Here is a 20000-nt window from a genome sequence, read left to right as displayed (position 1 = left end):
TCCCTCCTGTGCACTGTCACACATGGAACACGCATTTCACTGGAACACCTGAAGTCTTCAGAAACATTTTTACGGAGGAGCATGGAATGAGGGACATAGCAGAGTCTGAAGGCCTTAACTTGTCCACCCTTTGGACACTTGCATATCTTCTCTATGAGAGATGCAACCAAAACGACACATTTCTTAAAACCACTAGCCATAGCTAAGTTGGTCGGAGAACTTCAGGTCCTTTCCTGTACCATTACCAAGCAAAGGGAGGACCTGTTACTGTCTTATCTTCCAGAAACAGAGACGGACATTAGCTTCATTCCCAGGGAATACTTTATGCCCATTTATCAGGGTATTAGCTTATGACATTTGGGGCATAGTCATCTCCTTGCTTCTATGGAAGAATAGCCTAAGTGCTTCCATTCTGAAGGCATCCTGCTGAAAGACCTGTTCAGCATTCGCAAACCATTTCTTGAAAGACTTTGAGAAGCAGGAATTAGACATTTTTACTCTGGGATCATTCATGCCATTCAAAATAGCCAATTCGAGGTCAATGAGGTTTTGCATACGCTTAGCGCTGTCCTCCATACCTCTTCCTTGTCATAGGAACTCATGATGGTGAGTGGCAAATTTTAAAGTGGACTTTTCACCCTCGCCGTATTCCGTACACAAGACATGCCCACCACTGAAAGTGTGGGAATCTGCTAGTATAAGAAGCAGGTTGTATATGAAAAATTACATTTTCATACTAAAATGAATTATTTTCAGTAACCTGTTTCTTATACTCACATCCTCCATGTCTCAAGAATGAATGACGAGCATAATGCCAGTGTTGCCATTTGGCTCGCGGGCTTTGGTTTGCATAACCGTTTTCTGAAACAAAGAAAACTACGAACATTTTTGGGTAAACTTACGAAAAAAAATGTGGCAGATGTGCATATCCAAATAAATATAGGCAAATCTGTAAATGACTTTCTACATCCCTTGCGCCTAGCTTCTATCTAGTTATTTATTGAAAAAAAAAAATCTATGATAAAGTATTCTGGTGAAAAACGTAATGTATCAACAATATATATTAGATGTCAAATGTTGTACAGGGGCCGGATTCTCAAAAGAGCCGTAAGTTAAGGCGCGCTGGAGGCCTTAACCGTCCTGCGGCGACCTAAGTTAGGCCCGTCAAAGGCGCCGTATCTCGGACTTAGCTTCGTATGCTCAAACGTTTTTTAAGGCGCCTTAGCATTGCCTCAAGTCCCGCAGCGCCGCAAATCACTTCAGGCGTCGGATCTTAGGTGGCCAATCACAGCTGCCGTTTCAGGCGGTTCTTAGGGTATCACAAGCCGTAAATGCCAATCAGCTGATTTTGTAAACACAACGCTGTGTCCAGCCCGTGGCATGATATAACTTCTTAACAAAATTGGTATTACTGAAAATGCAACCCCACACCTAATTTAATGATTCTGATCTTACCCCGTGGTAGTACACATCATTCTAAGAATTTGCCTCTATACCATTTTCTGCGCAAATTGATAAAAACGGTGATATAGAAGGTATAAAATTTACGATTTCCAGGAGCCGCAATAAGCTTACGCCTCCTACGCCGTGACAAATGGCAAAAAGTAGTTAAGAGTGACGGAAAATCAGACTGAATTGTAGCGGATGACGTGGACAAGGGAAATCATATGAGCCAATTAGATTCGAGCGTGAACGTGATGTGAACATAGACGTTCAATAGAACCAATAAGATATGGAATAGGTCATCACGTAGCAAAAGAAATGTGTCAATATACTATGTTTGCTAGTATTCTACCGATATATCTCGAAATTACCTCCCAAATTAACTGATATGTATCATGCCCTCCCCAGCTATCGGGGCCGATATCGTAGCTATACTTCGTTTGCGAAGGAAATGAACGCTAGATTCGCTCGGAACACGACGAAAGCTATTTCAAAATTATTCTGTTCACCCCAAAAACGGTGTGTGGTTCCATCTATCGTGGAAAGCAAATCAGTTATGTTGGAATACTACACTTGTTGCCTTATCTAGTAGTCCACAATTGGTTTATGTACACCTAATGACACTATAATTGAGTAAATTACAAATTGTAATGTATTAATTGTTCTAGGGCTGAAAATGTGATTTATGCTTCGCCGTAGCTCACTAAGACTGCTTTCCCCCTGCCTTAACCGAGGGCGCTTTAACTCGCGCCAATATGGCGGGTTCCTTGCTCTGTGCATGGGCCGTAAGATCGCTGGCCGTAAATTAAGGCGCCTTAAGGAGATATGGCGCCTTAACGCCATAGTTAAAAAAGTACGAAGGAAGTTCAGGACTGACACAAAGCCAGCCTTTCATCCTTTCAGCATGGGTGTCACACTTAAAACGAGGACAGAAGGTGATGAAGAAGAGAAGGAAAGGGGAAGAAACAAGTTGCCCTGCACAGCTTGCACCTTGCTTCATGAGGATCATCATCCACATGTTCGAGCCAATGTCTGTTAAAGTCTTGTTCCAGCCAGGCATCGCAGAATTATTTCCTCCTAAGGGCCATGTTAAAATCTGGACTAAAGAAAAGCAATACATTTAGCATATATTCGCATATTCACTGTCACTCTATCAAGACTGTTATCCTAGTTTAGTTTGTTTTACATAGTATGAAAATGCGATAATGCAATTGCCTACAATACGAACAATACTAATATTCTGGAAAGTTGAGAAATGCTTAGTGATTGTCGTGTATTGGGAACTCCATTTTCTTTTAATTGGCTGAAATATACGTTACACAAGTTTATGGTAATGTAATATAGAAATAGATGAATAAAGAAATAAAATCAAACAATAATGGCATTTTATTTTCGACATTAACCATTAGTTCACAGAGATGCGAACTGTGGTCCGCAAGTTCGCAGTGCTTCCTTCCCGCTCTTTTTCGGTTCGCATAGCAGACGCAAATAATACACATCGGCAACGCTGCGCAATGCGCGGGAGAGCAGGGTTACCAACACCTCTAATAGCAGGTTTATGAAGCGGAATACGATTTCAAATTGTTAAATATGGGAATGAAACCGCAGCTGGGTAGTTTGTTTTTTTTCACAAGCAAGTGAAAAAAATCATTTCAAATATGAAAATGTAATATTATATGTATATATATATATATATATATATATATATATATATATATATATGTATGTATATATATATGTATATATATATATATGTATGCATATATATATATATATATATATATATATATATATATAGAGAGAGAGAGAGAGAGAGAGAGAGAGAGAGAGAGAGAGAGAGATAGATAGATAGATAGATATAGATATAGATATAGATATATAATACATATTCACATATTTACATACACTTAAAAATACATTATATATATATATATTATGTATGTATATATATGTGTGTGTGTGTGTGTGTGTATTCACACACACACACACACACACACACACACACACACACACACACACACACACACACACACACACACACACACACACACACACACACACTTTTTATGAAAGAATACATCTTCATGCACCCACCTGAATATATGATCTGTTGACACTGTAGATTCTGTCATCGCAATGGAAAATCACAGCCAACTGTAGAGATGGGGATGATGAAGAGGTATTTTGAAGTTCAACTCTCAATTTGAACGTAGGGCCAAGGCCTAACACCTGATTTTAAAACAAGGTAAGGTGTTTAATCACAGTTCAATGATGAGAACAAGTAAATACAATATCATTATACAAACATTTTATGTTTAAGTATCCTGGCAGAACGAGGCCCCACTTACCTGTGCCGAGAGTTTCAATGGTTCTGTTTGGGAGAGACACACAGGATTGCTACTTGTCTCTAGCGCCTCTACATAAGCCCGGGCTGTGTTCAGACGCAGTCGATAAAGATCATGCTGGAACACTCTGTGCATCACTGAAATGAAAATAAATGATTACCACACTGGCGTGGCTTAATATTCTTTAGAAAGAAGTACGTGTTGCAAGTATTAGTGTAATCAGTATATCAACCTTAATTCAAAGAGATCCGTATCAGAATATTAAGGTGGTCTAAGACAGCATAATATCATATTCAGCTTCATGAATGGCTTAGAAAATCATGTTGGATTTCAAAGATCATTATTGTTACATTCTTTATAAATGACCGACTCAGTGGCGCTCTAGGGCTTAGTATCACTCTATTCAATTACTAGTTATTATTACATAACAAGCAATACACGCCTCTATGCCTGTACCTCTTCCTTCTTCCCGCCTGCAGAAATTGAGGGGGTGACGTATTCCTGCGCACGTCAGTATTTGAATTGCCGAAAATTAATTCATATTCAAAGCCTCCTAGGAATCAAGTCAATATCTACCTTTGTTCCCTAGATAAAACCTTATATAGAAACAACCCTCATGTGCATCATGCATAATCAAATGTGTATGTACAATCACATGTGTATATATTACATGAACACACATATATATATATGCACATATGCACCTGCATGTGTAATTAATACATGTGCGTGTAAACTTGTATGCATGTGTGTGCGCATGTGTACGTATCTACATTTACGTGAATGTTCATCTGAAAAGACATTTTGTAAATGCGATTTCCCATGGCCTCTAGTGCATGTATGCTTAAGTATCTGAACGTGCATGCGTGCACATGCGTTATTTTTTATTTATCTATTCATTTTTTTCTTTTACTTATTTATAGGATGTATACATCACAATCGAATCATATCTACCATACCATCTATGAGAGCATATTGAAAGTTTATCTACTCGTCTACGTGCCTTGTATTTCTTCTTTCAATCAAAATCAAACCCTGCAACCTCCTCTGCTCCTTTCCAAAGGGTAATGATGAAAACAACTCTTGTTTTGCTGAATAACCTTGGAAACTGTATGTTCATACATACATATATGTATGCACACCAAAGTCATACACGGCAGTCAACGACTCAGTCAACGCAGCAGGAGCCAAAAACTCGCTCAACAGGAGTTTTTGGAAATGGCAATACAGGTACTGGTACAGAAGGACAAAGCTCAAGGCGCTGACTCTGTCATTTCTGCTGTAGGGGAGCGAAACTTGGACTACCAACTGGTATTATTATTATTATTATTATTATTATTATTATAACTGGTATTATTATTATAGTAAGCCACAATGAAAAAGAAGGAATGAAAGAATAGAAAGTTTGTTTACATAAGAAAAACATAGCTGATCTTTTAAATTTATCAAGAGTCGGAGAAGTTACAATCTCTGAAGGCAATCTATTCCAACGTCTACAAATTGCAGTAAAAAAGCATCTTGAAAACTGACTTGTAGACGATCGACTTACATCAAATGTCACTGAACTTCTGGTAATTCTTGCAGATTTATAAAAATCAGGTAAAAAATTATACAGGGGATGTGAACTATCGTTACAATCTTGTATAAGACTGAAAGAGCCCCAATAACTCTACGATGTCCACTGTCCACACACACACACACACACACACACACACACACACACACACACACACACACACACACACACACACACATACACACATACATACACACACGGGCGCGCACACTAACACAAACACACACGCGCGCGCACACACACACACACACACACACACACACACACACACACACACACACACACACACACACACACTCGCACAAAAACATACACGGGCGCGCACACACAAACACACGCGCTTGCACACACACAAGCACAAATACACAAACATACACACACACTCGCACACAAACACACACACACGCACACACACACACACACGCACACATACACACACACATACATATATATATATATATATATATATATATATATATATATATATATATATATATATATATATATATACAAATGTATATATACATATGCGTATTATATATAACAATCATATATATATATATATATATATATATATATATATATATATACATAAACACACACATATAGAATTATATGCATATATATATATAATATATATATATATATATATATAATATATAATGTATACATATATATATATAATATATATATATATAAATATATACATACATATATATACATATATATATATATATATATATATATATATATATATATAGATAGATAGATAGATAGATAGATAGATAGATAGATAGATAGATAGATAGATAGATAGACAGATAGATAGATATAGATATACATATACATACAAATAATATATATATATATATATATAATATATATACATACATACATACATGCATACATACACACACACACACACACACACCCGCACACACACACACACACACACGGGCGCGCACACAAACACAAACACACACACATACATATATATATATATATATATAGATATATATATATATATATATATATATATACATATATATATATATAATATATATACATTATATATATATATACATATATATATATATATGTATGTATGTATCTATATATTATATATGATTATATAAAATATACATAATCTCTCTCTCTCTCTCTCTCTCTCTGTATATATATATATATGTATATATATATATATATATATATATATATATGTATATACATATATCTATATATCTATATCTATCTATCTATCTATCTATATATATATATATATATTTATACAATATCAATATATATCTCTACACGGACATATTTATATTTATACACATTTATATATATATATATATATATATATATATATATATATATATATATATACATATATAAACACACACACGCACACATGTACGCACACATACACACACACATAATATATATATATATATATATATATATATATATATATATATATATATATATATATATATATATATACATATATATATACATATAATTAATGTACAGTATTTACAGTTTGTCTTCCATGCATTCCTTTAGCCCTTGTTATGTTTTCATGTACTTCATAGATATGGCCTGTTAAGTTTTAGATTATGATATTAATACATGTATACATACTGCATTATATATGCACGGATGTACATGTACTGCATTTAGGGTTATTCCGGCTTACGTCAAAATTCGGGTTACGAAGCCTTCGTAGGCGCGGATGTCGGTCGTAAGGCGAAGACCCCCTATGTACAGTATATATATATATATATATATATATATATATATATATATATATATATATATACATATATATACATATATATACATATATATACATATATATACATATATATATATATATATACATATACATATACACTTACACATACACACATACAGACACGTACACACACACACACACACACACACACACACACACACACACACACACACACACACACACACACACACACACACACACACACACACACACATGCCTATATACATAAAGGAAGTGTAGAAGTAGGAGGCAGAGATAAATGGGGGTGGGGGATGTAGAAACATTAGTAATATTGGAGAAAGACGTCACCAAAGAATCATGAAAACGAACCTTACAACCTTGAAGATATTCAATAAATGATCACTTTTCATTAAATGAACTTGTCTCGTGTTATTTAATCCTCAAAGTAAATAAAACTAATATTAAAAGGAGGTGAGATTCACACGATCGCTGAGGGGAATACTGACCAAATTCTCCACTGCGCATGCGCGTGGTCCCTCGTACCCAAACTCTTCCTGTTATGTCACCTGTGACGTCACGGCCAGTGTCATGATTTCATTGGCCAATTGTTTGGCGGTTAATTTAATATCCAATAAAGAAACAAGGCACGAGGTGTGTGTGTGTGTGTGTGCCAATGAATGAACATTAGCTAAAATAGAAGCTATGAAATTCAATTTTCAAAGTAATTTATGACATTAATGGGGGAGGGCTCTACATGGTTGGAAAGCGCAGGACTCTCCACCGATACAAACTTCATGGTGGTTATGTCTACAATAGGCAATTTTGGCATTATTGGTGTATGACCTTCGTCGGCCGGTAGGGGCAATAGTGTAGCACTGTATATGTTGCATCATAGTCAATGAAGCAGGCAAACAGGTCGTTAACAGACTGACAAAGCCTTGTCATTGACTGGGGAGATGGAAACAGTTCCAGTTCAAGTATTAGGAGAAAAGTGAGGTTGGACAGGAATGGGTTTGTCAATGAGATAAGTCAGGATAGAAAATACACAAACTTGGGGCTCAGATGTAACTGTGACGAGGCATGAACAATTGGAAACTTTGCAAGCTTGTTTTTGACAGTTGAAATAGGAGAGTACTGTCCGAGTAAAGGGCTGCTAGGGGAATAAAAAAAAAATGATCCCACATAGCTGGGCTGAAGAGTACTCAAAAAAATTGTAGAGGTTGAAGTAGTTGAAGGACGACGGCAGGAGGAAGAGGGAGTGATGTTGAGTGAGGTAGTACAGCAGGGAGGAGGACAGCAAGGGTCAAAGTAGTAACAAGGAAGGGGGGGGGGTTGAAAATGAAGAAGACTGTGGAGGATGAGGATACAGTGGCGGTGTATTTGCTTTGGAATGAACTGGACTGACAGGAGGTATTGAGGAGGAGGAATTGGTAGAAGTATTCTGAGCTTCGATTAAAGGAAAGCCCAGGTTCAGGCAACTAGACAAGTTAATGGCAGTGGGGCTCGTTGATAAAGGGGCAAGCCTCAGTGCTCCTAGTAAAACCCACTCCAACTATTACTTCAAGCTTACCCCGCAGGCTGGGTGAAGCCCCGGCTCCTTCTTCCTAAAATTCTTTTCCTCCTCCCTATCCTTCCTCTATCCCCACTCTTCCTTCCCGCCCTATTCTTTCAAACTTTTATTTTTTTTTTTTGCACACTTTTTTCATGGTGCGACTGGAGTATGTGGGAAGGAGGAATGGTTCCCTCTTAGGGTCCCCATGAGGGGTAAGGTCTAGATAACTATACAGAGAAATACTGTGCCCATGGCTCCCGGATAAGGAAAAGGGAAAGAGAAGAAAATACCATACAAAATTGGTTGAGCCCGAGGGCTCAGTCTCACAGTAATTTATTCTGTCCTGGAATCTCTTTACAGAGCGGGATACTTTTCCACTGTAAATGGAACCGAGATGAAAATCCCTGCATAGAGCAGCACTGAGCGAGAACCTCTGTGCTGGTCTTTCGCCCCAGTTAAAGAGGGAAAGACAATGCCAAAACAAAAACTAGCATAATTGCAGGGAAACCTATCACTTGATTGTCCAAACGATAGTTATTACATCGTGATAAGTATAATTATACTATTGAAATAAGTAATATATATTATAATTAACAATCATACCTCACTGAAATTTTAAAGATTATCCAGAGAAGCTTTCGTCTGATCAAGGGAATACACGCTGAAGACATGGAGCTCATTTCAGACACTATTTACGCCTTATTTTAGATAGTTCAAAATAGCAATAATGGATGAAATCAATAAGAAACGTACAGTGGCCAGTGAGGCTGTGCCATGATCAAAGCTTAAAAACATTCCACTTAATGTCAATAATAGCTATAGCTTCCCCCAACTTTTGATTTTATCAGTCCAGAGTATCGGGTAGCTGTCATGGGTTTGATTATTGATAATTTGATGATTAAGAAAAGAAAATGAGCTGATTGGCTAAGTTTCTAAGTTTAGTGTCTTCTTTCTTGAAAATGTTCACTTGGCATGTGATTGATATTCACAGAATCCACAACTATCTTCGATGTGTAGTTCATCAAAGAGGCTGTTGAAGCCTTTTCTGGGGCGAACTTTCTCTACAGAGAGGGCACAGTGTAGATTCTGTAGCCTTCGCATGGCTGTCCAGGGATCCCTAGACTGACAAGACTAGTGTGAATGTTGCTTAATCCCACACAACAAGAGTGGGCATGGGATTGGGTGGAGGGGGTCATATAACTATATATGTACATAATATACTTACAGACTGAATTCTCTCGCTCACGCATGGTCTGATCAACGAATAGCTTGGTCTTTTTAGGGATGTTGAGTTTCAGGGACTGAACCTGAGCAGGCCCTTGCATGTCATCCAAGTCAAACCGAGCTGTCCTCTTTAGGATTTTAACAAGCATACCTCCACCTATAATGTAGAAGATTGGTAAGTTTATTTCGTATCCTTTCAGAACTTGGTTCCTATGTTTATTGCTCTCTTTGACTCTACAGGGTAGTATCAATTATTTTTTTAACTGCATACAGCTTCATATCAATTTATAAAATATTCATGCTATTTTATTTTTACAGGGACAATAACATGGGGATTGAGCCCCATGTGATAGTTAATCATGTCCTAATACGAAGTATACTGAAAAGTATACTCTCGGCGGAAACAAGAAAAGTATTAAAGAAAATGATCCCTGAGCACACCAAAGTCCAAATAATATTATTTCGAATCTTATATGTAGGATTTTAAGCCACTGCCATTATTTCAAAAAGTTATTCTCTTTTGTACAAGTAAAAAGACGTGGAGATTTACCTTTCAGCACAAGTATAAGAGTGTTATCTTCCCGTCCAAAGCGACCAAATTTCATGGCTGCTACACTGTCTTCTGTGTAAATGGTGTCCACCAAATGTTTATCACGATAGATTAGTACTCTATGATCTGACATACCAAGGCCTGTCAGTTTGAGGCCTAAAGTGCGAATTTCTAACGTCTCCATGCACATCACAGGAGCAGGCAGTTTGAGAGTCCACAACCGTTTACCCTTAAAAGCACGAAAATCATATTAATAATTGATTTTGAACAATTCGTTGAGGTGTGTGCATTATTGATCACGACTTAATCTAATAAAATCTTAACTACATAACGTATGATTACCTTGTCGTTATTAAGATGTAGTAACATGTACCTTATTATTATATGAGTGGAGGTTCTGGTCCATAGTGGCTACAATGATGCTCTTGTCACGTCGAAGTAAACCTATAGGTTGAGATGCCAGTTCTGCTGTTGGCCGACCTACCTTGGTCCCTCGCTTTAACGTGTAAATGTGGCCATTGCGGCACGCCACTATTACCCTGTACTCAACGTCATACAGACCAGATACCGAAAGGAAAACAGGCACGCTGGGAAGACTCATCTGAAACAGGAAAATGTTTTGTTAAAATGAGGTATATAGTGTATCTTATCGAAATGCATTTATATTAGCGATTATACACAAACAAACACATACACACACAAATATATATATATATATATATATATATATATATATATATATATATATATATATACATATATATACATATACATATATATATACATATATATACATATACATATATATATATATATATATATATATATATATATATATATGTATATATGTATATGTATATATATGTATATATATAAACACATACACAAACACACACACACACACAAACATATGTATATATATATATATATATATATATATATATATATATATATATATATACATATAAATAAATATATATACATATAAATATATATATATATATATATATATATATATATATATATATATATGTGTGTGTGTGTGTGTGTGTGTGTGTGTGTGTGTGTGTGTGTGTGTGTGTGTGTGTGTGTGTAGTTATGGACGGACACACCAGAACCAGGAAGTGTTTTTTAGGGGGGAGGGGGGAGGGGAAATGAGGAAATGAGGTCATGTGCATAATGAGATTAATGGCCTAATGAGGTTGAGTATTTCCGTAAGCAGGACATGTACATATGTGTTATCAGATGTGAACAGGGCTTTATGGAATGAGAGACGTGATAAATGCTGTAGCATGTTTCTAAATGGCAGCAGCTACTACAAATAGATAGTATCTTTCTGTTGAGAACCGTTTGGGAAACAAATGACTTTCTTCCTGGGTAAGTGACCGCTCACTTAGACTAATGCCCAATTACCATAACATGTTCACAAATGATTGTCGCTGCTGTGGTCTCATACTGAGAATTAGCAGCCACGGGGAAAAAACAATATTGAATTTTAATTTATAGTCTGTATATGTGCAATATTAGATATCAAACATCATAATCAAAGGATTATAAAAGCAATCATTTTCTGATTTTATATCTTATTATGGCATACCCCAAAATCTCATATCAAACCATTTGAGAAACTTGATCGGGAGGAGACAGGTATTGTGATACATCTATTATGGCATATCCCAAAAATCTACATCAATCATTTGGGAAACTAGATCTGGAGGAGGCATGTTTTGTGATAGTCCATTGTTCCAGTAGGATGAGACGATCTCGGTTTCGACGGGGGATCCCTGCGAGGCGTCTCCTTCGCGGCGGTTGCCGCTGTTGAGGCATGGCGATGATACCGACATCCGCGAATTCACAGGCAATGCTCCGGGAGGACAATAAAGGGGCGATGCTAATCGAGGGCGTTGTGCACTCTCCGTTTTTGGTTTTTGTTCCAGCGAATGGTTGATGCGGAGACGAGGCGTTGCAGACGATTGTTTTGCCACAGGCGGTGTCTCACAAAGCCTCTTGATGGGAGAAGCCAGGGGAGACTGCTGGCTATATTCAGGCACAGGCAATGCCTTCGGCTTGGCCGGCGAAGCACTACCTGGGCTTCCCGGTGACGGTTGGGCGAACGAGGAGAAGTGCGAGGCGACAGTCCCCATCGCACTCTTCACAACTGCGTTTCCTGGTTCTGGGTTCCCTGAAACTCGGAAAACGCTCTCCTACGGGTGAAGGTTCGCGCTAGGGAGAGAACTCACGCCCTGCACTATTGAAGAACTTTCAGACGGGCGGCTCGCCACACCGTTCTCAGCAGGTGGAGAAATGGGTCATTTTTTTTCTCCGTTCTCGCCGACAAAAATTATACACAGCCCACTATTTCTACACAGACCTATGGTATGAAGAGAGAGCGAAAAAAAGTAATATGCTATGAATAACGGACAATACACTCCCTAAAAATATTTTCAACTTTATCATGAAAATAATATTTCCTAAAACTAATGCTGTGAATAACAGACAACACAATCCTAAAAATAGTTCAATCTTAATGTTAAAAAATATCGGAATATATATACTCACCGCCAACAGTCGACGGCAGCTCGTCATCTCTCCTCTGCATTATAATCACAGGAGCCTTGCACTCCTTCACAGCTAAAAATAGAGAAACAAAACATAGGATTGCAGTTTGTGCATAAACACTAGAGTTAATTTATCATAATATATACAAACTATAGAAATAATCAGTTTTCAAATAATACACAGATAAACATGAAGCCGGCAACACAAAATCCTAAAGTTACTTACCCTTGTCAAAACAGATGTTTGCGAAAGAATCCATCTTGGGTGTTTCTTGCTTTGATCAAAGCAGAATATGTTCTTAGCCAGGATTAGCGAGTTTATATACACTTCTACAGAGATTATTTCTGGGACAGCAATAAGGAAAATTTTGGAACAAAAGGACAGGTGAAAGTTTTTTTTATGACACCAGGAAAAAGGACCGATAATTATCCCTTTCACCGAACGGTGCAGTACAACCTTCGACATTCTGCTTTGCTCATTGATCTATTGCAGAATAATCTCTCACACCTCAGCATTTTAAAATGCCAAAACAAAAACCCTATTATCTTTTCATCGTTATATCTAAAGTCATTCGACAAATATCTGCCCAATATTTGAATAATGTTCTCTACCCCATGTAAAGTAATGTTATACATAACGAAAATAGCATAAGCCTCACAAGTCAAGCTTTCAAGACTTTGCAGTGGTCTTATCGGAATACTGATCGATAAAAGCCTGTATCCACGGAGAATAAATATGCGGCTGGACACCATAGGAATCAAAGTAGGCGATACAATATTTTCCATTCACAATTAAAACATAATGTCCCATTATTGATGGTTTGTGTCGTGATGTAAGAATGTTAACCACATAGAATTATAAGCACTACGGTTTTTTCTTACAGGCAACTGATCTGACAAATAACACCATCGTAAAACAAATCCTCTCCCAAGAAATTGCGAACATATATTGTTTACCTCATAACAATTCATGATGCTCTGATGTCGGTTACCACTTTGCGTTCGTTATCGATATAATTCCTTGTGTATCACCCACCAGGTATAAAACAATATTTGAATCAGATGCTTGTGATAGTTCAACGCCGATCCTGAGACCCAGAATTTTCAATTGTTAATGCATCCTGTTTTTTCCGTTTACAAAACCATTTTTGGTGAGTGGATGTGATGATGCCTAATGCATTCAGCGTATGATAGTATAAGTCTGAGAACTGTATTGGGAAACGTGCTTATATTATACACAGGTGTTATTAACAGTCACCAAAAGTTTGCTCAGATGAGTATGTCCAAAATGAAGCGGTTTATTGTATAATCGGCGTATGCTCTCATGTCCACCATAAATAAGAATAACTTTTCAGGAATAGTTGAATTCCAGGGCATGTCGATGGCGAGTTGTGTTTGATTACAAACCATGACATAAGTCTTGTAGTGTCTTATCAAACACATAGCTGAGAGGGCTGCGTTGTAAAGTGCTTCTCTTGCCGAATCTCTGGGTTTCAATGTAGTAAGATGTAGTTTACATGAATCGATTTTTACGACAGGATTATGCATAGAAGTAGCAGGGGTTGTTGTGTTGACAACAAACGTCGGTGGCAAACTCGAGCCGAATTCGCATGGACACATTATCCAAGAGATACATATCCATTGATGCTATATTCATCAATAATGGTGACATGAAACGGAATCCGTGAGTTTTTACCTCTTTCATTAACTTTCTGGCTAGCACTCGCTTTGGTAAAATAGTCATCTGCGGGCCACCAAAAATTCGGCATAATTATCCATAATCGACCCGTTTATCCCTGCATTAAACGGTAGCAAGTCAACTTCCGTTCTTTCCTCAATTGCTGATTCGATTATATGTAGTTTGTTCGGGAGAACATGTCGCTCAACATAGGATGAGAGCGGTGTCTTGTACTGATTCATTGTATTTACTCGCAATGCAGACCTCTTCTCCACACAGGGGCAAGGTAAGATTATAACTGGTTATGCCAGAGAAAACACATCTTTTTTATAGCTCAAACAGCTCGGTCGGATCTTTTATCTCTTTACCCTCTTGCGTTTTCTGCCCGCACCCCCTCCCCTCATCGCTCTGGCACCCACCTGCCTGATTGCTTAAACACCCCGTCTTTTCAAAGAAGACTTTAGACTGGCCTTCCCCTCTCTCATATCGTCAATAACACCTGAACCAAAATCTAAGAGCACGGGCTTAACCAATTTAGATACGAATGGTATTAACCTCTTGCCGATATTGCCGAGAAAAGAAAACAGACCTGCCCACTTCGATGTTGTTCATAACTATTATATATGCCGATATTGCTCAAAGACCCTCCTCGAACAGGTTTTAGCAATGCTTCTGGACTCTCAAAAACCGTTCTAAACTCCTCCAAAGTAGGAGGAACGAAACCTTGCATACATGACGACAATTTCATAACTTTGTCTTCTCTTTACAAGTAATCAAACAAGTCGGAACGACGATCAGTTGTAAAATAAGCAAAGACGCGCACAGGTGAGCCGTTTATGCAGGTCTTATGTACAATATAAGCGTAACCGCCTGGTCCTTCTCAAACACCAAAGGATATCCGTTCTGTTCTGTTATGTGCACGCCCACAGACTTTATGCTCTTGCTTAAGAGTTGTTTATATAGAGGGGACGTGTACCCCTTTGCACTCATTCCCTGCCATGCAAAGGCATCAAGAATATTAATCTGCTGACCGGCAAATCGACAAGGCGCAACGATATCTGAATATACATTCAAGAAGTCCACTCCACCGTCTGCTCTTGGCGGTCTGATGCCTATATTATTCTTATATAAATTCAACTTTTCATGAACAGACAGTGTATGAGAAACATACAAGTGATAGATGCTACTTTCGTCAAATCCGAGCATGTAACACATGCGCCGTGAAAAACGAATCCCCCACATCAGGGCGGAAGCTGGCATTCCCGGCCTCTCCCTCTCCCCGTGTGGAATGAAGTCTCCACGTGACAGCGATCAGTTTCCCAATCATGCACAAGCAACCTTCCGTTTGGAATGTTCTTCTTTATTGCAGCTTTACCGAGTATTTCTTCTGTCTGGGCTATACCATCATTTATCAAATCTAACGATGCTTGCACACCTCTCATCTGACCCAACACGTTTAATTTCGGAACGTATTTAAATACATTTTGTCTGAGAATGAGGTTCTTTATTGCATACATATACAAGATGAATAGCAAAATCCTCATCATTTGCGAAGATAGTGTAATAGTTTTTAGGGTGTAAAAAATTGACCAGTGCAACCTCATAATCCAAGGTAGAATCCAACATTATAGGAGCAATAGCATTTTCAAAGGTGTGAGAAGTATGAGGAAAAAACTCTCGAAGCAGTACTGTTTGTTATATATAAATATTGGTTATCAGTCTCCATGGTGAATGCCTGAGAACAAGTGAGTTTCTTTGCTTGTCTCTTCATTTTATATTCAATGTGTAGAGAGCAATAAAAGCGAGAATGCACACAACTTGGGTTATTAATTACAAAAAAGTATATATTATGTCATCACAAATAACAGATAAAGATTAAAACCAATTAGTTCTCTTCCGACTTCCGCCGCTTTGTTGGGGCCTCATCGACAGACGACCGATGTCTTCTGCGCCATTCTGCATTTCCGTCGCCATCATCATCATCGCCATCGTCGAGAACAGCAGCAGCAACTGCAGCGTCTTCCTCGTCTGAGGCGCGAGTGCGTTGTGCATTGCAGACGTCAGGCCCTGGCTGAAGACGCGAGTTCTGATTTATTAACACAACCGGAATGTGTAAGACATACAGCGCAAGGCAAAATTTTGAATGGGAACAGCATATGAACCACACCAACTGCCTCCTTCTTCAACAAATAAATTTCCCCAATGTTCATATCTTTCAGCTGTGTAAACAAATAGTTGACATTCATTTCGCTTTCTCAGACGATCCTCCAACTTATCACTTGTTAATCCGGCTACATAATGTCTTTCTGTGCTGGATCTTAATTGTTTCATGGCAATTTCATTGTTCTCCAACGATTTTCCGGGTCCAAAATGAGCAATCAAATAAATAATTGTAGGTCCTGCATCCCCGCTTCTTATAGCCACGGTGCCCGTTCGGTCACGACCAGCTGTAATCGCTATTGAGGTAGAAAACATTCGCCTTCGACTTCTGTAGAGATCTGCGTGCACATACTCTCTTTCTAAGACACCAGAGCTGGCGTATGCTGTCTTCCCGCAAGCATTGGCAACAACACAAACTGCAGTTTCCTTACTCAGTCTGGGGCGGAGAATACTCCCCTCTCTTAATACAAGGAGATACATACGGTTGGGCTTGTGTTCATTGTTGCCAACTGCATTCATCGAAATTTCACAGTTCCTTACGCTCTCCTCTGCGCTCATCCTCAAAGCTGTTTCTCGAGACATGTTTGTGTATTCAGCCACCATTGTGTCTGTTCGGGTAGTGTATTCCTTCTGCTCTTCCAGCCACGCTATATACGGTGAACACTACCCCCCCCCCCCCCCACATAACATGTTTTCATCTGCGCAGTTTAGTTAAAGTCGGTATCCCATTTCAAAACCGATGGTCTGTCAATTGTACAGACAAGCAAGTCTGCGATAGTTATCAATGGCGTGAAGTGTTTCTTCTTGTGATGCGTGGCTCAGGTCTTCAATTGCTTCATCCGCATCTTGGTGGTATGCTTGATCTGATTGATTTGCAAGAAAGGCTTGGTATGTCTCCCATAATGACACAATAATATCATGTTTGTACTGCGCACGGTAGTGCACTATTTCTTTTCGCAGCTCGGTCGCGAGCGCGCGCGTTGATGCATTATTATCGCCACCCGCGTTGGCAACACTGTTGCTGTTGCTAAGTGAAGATGCAAGGCTGAGAAATTCACCGTTTTCGCTCATGGTTGCGCATTCGCAAGCCACGACTGATGCTTGTGCTGAAAAGCCTCGCATTATATCCCATCTAGACGGTGTTAAAAAGGGTTCCAGCGCATCTTTTTCTGTGTGTTTAGAGGCAAATGCAGGTGCTGATTTTGTCGTTGGATTGCGCACGTACTCGAGAGGTATCTGGGCAAAGTTGTGCAATAATCTTAATAATTCCTTTTCTTTGAGTGAAAGCGGAAAGGCCGATGCCATGTACATGATTACATCAAGTATATTCAGCCCCGAGACAGGCGATTGTATTTGCCCCATCTCATCCCATCGAATTAGAGGCTGCTGTTGATATATTCCCAGAAGAGATTTAGCTTAATCCTGTTGTGTGGTTTTAAAGAAAATACCAACCAAGTGGTCCAACGAAGGATTTGATGATTTAGGAGTGTTATTGGCAGACATTCTTTGCAGGACCGCAGCTGGAAGAGGCACGGTCATTGTGTTATGACAACATTCTTCATTACAATTTTCCTCTTTCTCCCATTTCTTTCTAATTCTCGGGATGAGGCCTGGGACGATTAACGGTTTTCCTGCTGTACCTCCGCAGCGGGGCCCTCTACCTTCATCGCCGCTGCCGCCGCCGCGCGTCATTACCGCGAGCACCAAGGTCACAGCGGCCGGCGCCACCCGCGCCAAAGTTGCCGTGCCGCAGGGCATGCTTTCACTTACTCTCACTTGAACTTCTCTTGTTGTCGTCTTTTTGGGTTCTGATTTCTTCTTTGATGGTGCTTCTAATGTGCTTTTCCTAACATCATCACCACTAATAACAGCACGTTCAGGCGTTTATGTCAAGAGATGGCGATCGACCACAGATTTTGGAACCAGACAAAATTCTTTCCTTTCTTCTTGTTGAATTAAGGGGGCCGTTGCAACGAAAATTTTCAAAAATACTCGATTTTTTTTTTAAATCTATAATCTAGTGGGCTTTGGCAATCTCGTGACGTAATATTTTTGCTAAATATGTAAAATTAAAGGAGTTATGACTAAATCTCTGACCCCCCGCCCCCCGTTCCGATGGTTACATTTTAGCGTCTGGAAATTTACTTGACAATTTTTTTTTTCCGTATTTTTTTCAGTTTATTTTGGAATTCTCTGGTAGCTAGCTGGCAACTCTGTTTACCCATCAGCTGATCGCCAAGACTGGGGCTCTGGGAGACAAAACTCCACCAGAAAATCAAAGAGAAAGGTTGCCAGCTCCTACCTCCATGACACCATACCGCAGACGTTCATCAAACAGAAAGGGTACACTACTAATTGTAGATGTTAGTTTAGTATATATATATAATAAAAGTAATATGATAGGAAATACTTCTAAATCACAGTGGCACCAGTTGTTTATACATTTAAATACCTCATGTGGTCAGGTTGGGCGTTGCAAACCATGCGGTGAAACGGGAATTTCTACAATCATTTGCAGTTATTGCCACTAGTACTTTGCAAAAGGGGGGGACCATGTACCAGCTACACTTCAGAATACCATGTGAATGCAACAGAATGCAGCGATTGCCACAGAGATTAGAATTAAAAAAAAAAAAAAAAAAATCGAGGGAAATCCAAAATTTGGGAGCCCATTATCTCAAAACTACACTTTTGTCAACATTTGTCAGCATTTCTAATGGGGTTTGGACTGTTTAAAAGCTGAAAATATTTGTGATGGTGTTCTTAGAAAAAAAAAATCATTTTAGGTAATAGTAGGCTATATATTATATCGTTATGTTCATAAGCCTGGGCATTTAGAAAAAAAAAAAAAAAATTCCCACTCATCTAAAACAAAATTTAAAACTCCGGTCTTTGCAAATTTTAGGTATTGCTATAGACTATAGGTGGTAATTGTTTCAACAAGTTTGTTCAATGGATAAGTGCGATTTTAAAGAGGCTGTGATTGTTCAAATTGTTTTTCGTTAATAACTGTTATTTATTAGCCAAATGATACGAAACTTGGTGGTGTTTATCACTTTATATCATCGGTATCTGAACAAGATCGCATTCTTGTACTACCTCGGTTTTATTTTTACTTCTTAAAGGTCCAACTTGCATGTAACGACTAAACACAT

General features: G+C 38.5%; 1 protein-coding gene across 1 annotated transcript in view; it reads right to left on the bottom strand.

Annotated features, from left to right (window-relative positions):
* Window positions 1–588: 588 nt before the first annotated feature.
* Window positions 589–20000, bottom strand: part of BBS1 (Bardet-Biedl syndrome 1) — a gene marked incomplete at its 5' end in the record, with an annotated part of 26169 nt that continues 6757 nt past the window's right edge. Inside the window, 10 exon segments of the mRNA XM_070136049.1 lie at window positions 589–689; window positions 778–861; window positions 1489–1630; window positions 2321–2544; window positions 2668–2746; window positions 3538–3672; window positions 3792–3925; window positions 9901–10056; window positions 10450–10678; window positions 10823–11050. Coding sequence (XP_069992150.1) covers window positions 589–689; window positions 778–861; window positions 1489–1630; window positions 2321–2544; window positions 2668–2746; window positions 3538–3672; window positions 3792–3925; window positions 9901–10056; window positions 10450–10678; window positions 10823–11050 — 1512 coding nt within the window.

This window comes from Penaeus vannamei, chromosome 2 (genome assembly GCF_042767895.1).
Source record: "Penaeus vannamei isolate JL-2024 chromosome 2, ASM4276789v1, whole genome shotgun sequence".
NCBI lineage: Eukaryota > Metazoa > Arthropoda > Malacostraca > Decapoda > Penaeidae > Penaeus > Penaeus vannamei.
The sequence above is the reverse complement of the archived record's forward strand: the minus strand, read 5'-3'. Positions and strand labels throughout refer to the sequence as shown.